This window comes from Tamandua tetradactyla, chromosome 5 (assembly GCF_023851605.1).
Source record: "Tamandua tetradactyla isolate mTamTet1 chromosome 5, mTamTet1.pri, whole genome shotgun sequence".
Classification (NCBI taxonomy): domain Eukaryota; kingdom Metazoa; phylum Chordata; class Mammalia; order Pilosa; family Myrmecophagidae; genus Tamandua; species Tamandua tetradactyla.
In genome coordinates, this window is record NC_135331.1 from 34,250,234 (window position 1) to 34,256,261 (window position 6,028).

At 39.8% G+C, this 6,028-nt stretch overlaps 1 protein-coding gene across 4 annotated transcripts in view; it reads right to left on the reverse strand.

Annotated features, from left to right (window-relative positions):
• Positions 1-4,620, reverse strand: part of CCDC117 (coiled-coil domain containing 117) — a 35,525-nt gene extending 30,905 nt beyond the window's left edge. For 3 of the 4 annotated variants that reach the window (XM_077160662.1, XM_077160661.1, XM_077160660.1), the window contains exons 1-2: positions 4,304-4,620; positions 3,531-3,581 (exon numbers count right to left, since the gene is read on the reverse strand). In XM_077160662.1, coding sequence (XP_077016777.1) covers positions 3,531-3,581; positions 4,304-4,485 — 233 coding nt within the window. In that variant the 5' untranslated portion in view covers positions 4,486-4,620. The remainder of the gene's footprint in view (positions 1-3,530; positions 3,582-4,303) is intronic. The other variant, XM_077160659.1, reaches the window with a different exon arrangement.
• Positions 4,621-6,028: the final 1,408 nt, after the last annotated feature.

Sequence of the window (6,028 nt, forward strand, 5' to 3'; positions counted from 1 at the left end):
TGATGGTATGTGAATACATTTCAATAAAACTGATTTTTTTTAAATGAGCAGAAAACTTGAATAAGCATTTCTTAAAAGGCTAAAATCACATGAAAAGATGCTTAACATCACTAGCTACTAGAGAAATGCAAATCAAAACCACAATGAGGTACCATTTCACACCCACTAGAAAGGGTGCTGTTAAAAAAAACAAAAAATTACAAATTTTGGAGAGAATGCAGAGAAAGAGGAGCACTCATTCATTGCTGGTGTCAATGTAAAATGGTACAGCTGCTGTGGAAGACAGTTTGAGAGTTCCTCAGAAAGCCAAGTATAGAATTACCATATGACCCAGCATCCCTCTTTTTAGATACAGATTCAAAAAAACTGAATGCAGGGACTCTCAACAGATATTTGCACACTGATGTTCACAGTGGCATTACTTGCCAAAAGATGAAAGCAACCCAAGCAACTCTTAACTGATGAATGGATAAACAAAATGTGGTATATACATACAATGGAATATTATGCAACTGTAAAAAGAATGAAGTCCTAATACTTGAAACAACTTCAGTGAACTTGAAGACATTATGCTCAGTGAAATAAGTTAGACACAAATACTGTATGATCTCAATGAACTGAAATAATTAGAACAAGCAAACTCATAAAGTTAAAATCTAGAATATAGGTGACCAGGGGCTGGGTTGGAGCTCGAGAATGAGGAGTTAATAATTAATTTGTACATAATTTATATTTAGGATGACTGCAAAGTTTTAGAAATGATAATGCTGATGGTAGCACAATATTGTAAGTAACAGCATTACTCATAATAATATTATGAATTATATATGTGAATGTGGTTTAAAGGGGAAATTTTAGGTTGTACATATTACTAGAATAAAAAATAAAAGACAAAACATATTGCTGTATAACAGTGAACCCTACCGTAAATGATGGACTAAAGTTAATAGTAGAAGTATAAAAACGTTCTTTCATGAATCTTAACAAATGTACAACACTAATGCAAGATATTAATAATGAAGTGATATATGGGGGGAATACACCTAATGTAAACTATGGACTATAGTTTCTGTACGATTTTAATATTTATATCAATTGTAAAAAAGTTACCACACAAAATGTCAACATTAAGGGGGTATTTTTTTATGTGATTTTTCTATGAATTTCTAGAATTAAAAAATGTTTAAAACCCAAATTGGTTGAAAATAAATTGGTGGATAAAAAAAAAGAATAGAAAATAAACTGGTGGAAGTGGAGGGAAAAGTGTTAATGGAAGTGGCAGCATGCTTTACAGCATTAGATATCCAAATATCTAGTCCCTCCTTCTCCCAGGGCATCAATCTCTTCAACTGTAAATCAAAGGCAGTTAACTTTTTGAGTCAGTACTTCCCACACTTTAAACTTTTTTTTTTCCCTTCAGCATGTGACTGTTTATTCAGTAATATAGGGAACCGGAAAGGATAAAAGCAAAAATCTTCCTTTGTATCCACAGCAAGTCCAAAGAAATATACACAAAGTTTAGACAAATTACAAATTTGGGGGAAACATTTGCAATACCCACAATAAATTGCTTAGTTTCCCTAAAACTGTCTTACGAATCAATGAGAAAACAACCAGTAAGCCAAGAAAAAGTTTGCAGAAACATGAAATCATTTACACAAAATTAAACAAAAATAGCTTAAATGAAAAGATGTTCAACAACCCTTATAATTAACAAATACAAATGAAGTGATCTAATGTCTTTGACCTTAAGTGTAAAATTCTACGTGCAAAAAAGTGCAAACATACACTATAAAAATTACAAAACAGACATCTATGAAAATACCATCCAAGATATTGAACACTGCCAGACTGCAAAACAGTACTCTATTCGCACCTGCTCAGGGGTAAGCACTCTGCTGTCTTTTCAGGTAACTGCTTCCTTTAAAAAAACAAAACACAGCTTTCACTTAGGTATGCATCCCTAAATAACTTCGTCTGTTTTGGGACTTTATATTTAAGGAACTATATTGTTTATGGTCTTGCCATGCTTCTTTTGTTCATATAATGCTCCTAAGACACATACATGTTGCTATGTGCAGGTGTAGTTCACTCATTTTTTTGCTCTTATGAGTCCATTGTGTGAATTTATATTCTACTTTCTTCTTTTTTATGTTGAGAGACACTGAGGTTGCTTCCAGTTTTTAGCTATTAAAACAAGACTACTATAAATTTTCTTGTACGTGGTCTCTTGGTCATACGTGTGAACTTTTCAAGGAAGGGAACTGTTGTGTAAAAGGGTGTACGTACCTTCAACTTTATTAAATAATGCCAATTTGTATTTCAAAGTACCAATTTCCACTCCTCTCCATAGTGTGGGGAGTTCCTGCTGCTCCACATCCTTTCCAATATCCAGCAGTAGAGTGGAATCTCATTGCAGTTTTATTAGGCCTTTTGCTAAAGACTGATGAGGTGGAACACCTCTCCGTTTGTTGGTTGGTCATTTGCATTTCCTCTCTGGGGAATTCTTTTACCCAGTTTTCTATTAGACTGCCTATGTACGAAATGCAATTTTTCATCTATCAGTTAAGTGACAACCAAAAAGCTTGAAAATACAGTTCTGGTGAGATGAAGCAACAGGTATTCTTGCTGTTAACAGAAGTATAAATTGGCAACACTTAAAAAAAATTTTTTTTGCATGGGCAGGCACTAGGAATCCAACCCCATCTCTAGCACAGCAGGTGAGAACTCTGCCACTGAGCCACCATTGCCTGCCCTAAATTGGCAACACTTTCTGATCACAAATTTAGAATGCACACACTCTGTTACCCAACAATTCTGCAAAAACTTGCAAATATATACAAATGATTTTAAGAGAAAGGTCACGACAGCTTTGTTAGTAATAACAAATATTAAATATAACTTAGAAATCCATCAGCAAGAGACTGGTTAATTATCTATACCTAGCCCTACAATAGAATTCCATTCAAATGTTAAAAAAGAAATTAGGTAGAACTCCATGTGCCGATATGGAACAAGCCACAGGATAATAAAAGGAAAAGAACAATGTGTTGTAGTGTCATCTGTATCTTATTAAGCTTGAAAATTTTTAGACTATCTTTAAAACGAGGGAGAGGAAACAGGTAACAGGGGTTCCTCTTGGAAAAAGAACTGGGAGTTTTTTTTAATAAAAGACTTTAAATATGCATCCTTCTGGACAGTTAGACTTTTTTTTTGTACATGTAATAATATTCACATAGTTCAAATTCACAACTTACAGCCAGTTACAGAGTTAAATCTCCATCAGACTCTATCTCTCTTCCCCAAATCAATGTTTTTGGTTTCTTGTCCCTTGTTTCCAGGGACACCTGTTCCACTTTTCCATTAAACAAGTAGTTTAGTAATAACGTGGAATACGGGAATCCTGTATTTTATGCATGATTGTTCTGTAAATACGTAACTTCTTTAATTAGAAAAATAAACAAATTTATGATATAAAGAGGTTAAATTAACGGTGACCATTTAGTTAATAAATGGCATCTGAAACTTACTCATCATCATCATCCTCTCGCTTGTGTTTCTTTTTACAGTGAACTGAAATACTGCAAAAACAAACAGAAACAAATCCGTCAACTGAGAAATGTGAGCTTGTGCTTACAGCATCCGCTTTTTCTTGCTCCAATAATCTTGCCCACTCTACACGCATCAACTGCCCCTCTTTCATCGCTGAGTGACATGTATACATAGGTCACGAGAACAGTAAGGTAAATGTTGGGTGCTTGCTTCATAAGTAGAAGCTGAAATCTAAACTTCTTGTTTCGTCAATAGTGGGAAACGAATCTGGGGACCAACGTAAGAAAACCGTATTGGGTGCAGGCACTGTGCTAAGCACTTTATTTCCAGAATCTCACTATGAGGACAGATTTTCTGCGTCCACTTTGCAGATGAGAAAACTGAGAGGCACTGAAAGTCGTTGCCATTAGCGGACGCGACGCAGCCTGGAGAACGAGCGAGGCATGTGCACGCCGAGTGGACATCCAGGCTCGAGTGGGCCCGGGTTCCAATCCCAGCCGCGCCGGTACGACCCCAGCGACTTCGCAAAGTCTCCACGCTTCTCTGAGGCGCAGTCGGACAGAGGTCCGAACTCCGGACTCTGGGGCAGGCGACCTCTGCGGACTAACATTTAACGTCTCTGGGGATCAGTTTCCTCGTCTGTAAAGTGGAGCTAAGAAGCCTCCCTCGAAGGTTCGCGGGAGGGTTCACGAGCCCGTGAGCGCAGTCCGCGCCCTCCCACCCCGCGCCCGCCGCCCGCCGGGCTCCTCACCGTCCGCGCGCCGCGCTCCCGCCGGGGCTGCTCGGAGCGGCGCGGGGCCCCGGCCGCGGGGCCAGCTCGGCGCCGTCCGCCTCCGGCGGGAAGGCCCGGCCGGGGAAGGCCGGCGGCGGCTGTAAGAAGTCCGAGCTACCGCTCAGGGGCAACCCGCTGAAGGGCCGGCCGAGAGCGGCCATAGCCGGCGAGACAAGGAGGCTGCTCCTGCCGCCCCAGCTGCCCGCGTCCCCAGGTCCGGCGGCTGCGGCCACAGCGACCGCCAAGAGCTAGTACCCGCCTCCAAGCCCGCTCCCGACCCCACGTCACGCCTTCTAGAACCCTCCACCCCGGGCCGCCCAAGGGCATGCCGGGATTTGTTGTATGTGGAGGGCCGCTGCCGCGAGTGATGCCGGGAGTTGCAGTTCTTGCTGATTACAAACAAGATGGCTGCTCCCTAGCCTCGTGGTTGAGGTTTGAGAATACAGTCTGACATACAGAAGTGCTGGGTTCGAATTAACATTCTACAAGTTATGTAACGTCTTTGTACTTCAGTTTCCACAGGAGTAAAACAGACAATAATAGTACCTATCTTCATAAGGTTGATGTGTGGAGAAAATGAATTAAAACATCTAGAGTTCTTAGAACACTGCCTGACACAGAATATCAGCTCACTAAATATCAACTATTAATTCCTTCTGTGTTTTAATATAAATGAATTTGTTGATGCCTACAAGGGAGCAGCCTAAAGGATGCGTAAAAACCGCAGAGACTTTGTCAGAGGTACTGGTAAGCCTTTCATCCTCTCCCTGGGGCATCCTGAGACAGTTGACAGCATCTCCTGCAAAGGTTTGGCCAAGGGGCTAGCAAATTTGGTCAACTCCGACCACTAACCCATTTTTCCCATCTCAAGATACGGTACCACCATCCAGCCTGAGTTGCTTATGGCAAGGTTAATGCCTTCACACAAAGACCACCAACAGCACACCTGTGATAGAACAAAATAGGATTTATTGACTCTATGGTAAATAAAGGGGGAGTATGCAGAGGGAGAATGGTGTACCATGGAGAACCATGGGTCATCTCATCAAAGGGGTGTGAGAAAGGGCTATTACAGGATTTGGGCTTGTGTTAGTTGATTTGGAAGAAGGTTCAAGGAAGCAGGGTTTTGTTCTGGATTGAATACTGTCAGGAGGCAGGGGTAATTCTAGGATTGTTTATCAATCTTGTCTAGAAAGTGGCAAGAAGGAAACAGGTCTAAACCTGTAATTGATAAAGAAGGAAGAGTCAGTCTATTAGACAGAATAAAGGGATGTTGGTTATTTTTGTTTTCATACAGTGTTCATGTTTTTGTCTGTTTTCAGACATGATTATAAAGTGGTTTTTATACCACTTTATTCTGTGGTCACAGAATGGCCTTTTTTTATCTTTTTATTTTTTAAATATTTTTATGGATACATCTTCACACACATACATTCTATACATGGTGTACAATCAGTGGCTCACAATATCATCACATAGTTGTGTATTCATCACCATAATCATTTTTTTAGAACATTTGCATCACTCCAGAAAAAAATAAAAAAAATTAAAAACTCATAACTTCTCATACCTCCTACCCACCTCATTGACCACTAGTATTTCCATCTACCCAAATTAGTTTACCCCTTTTCCCTCCTATTATTTATTTATTTATTAATTTATTATCCATATTTTTTTCAGTTGCCTTTTTGATGTTGGCATTCT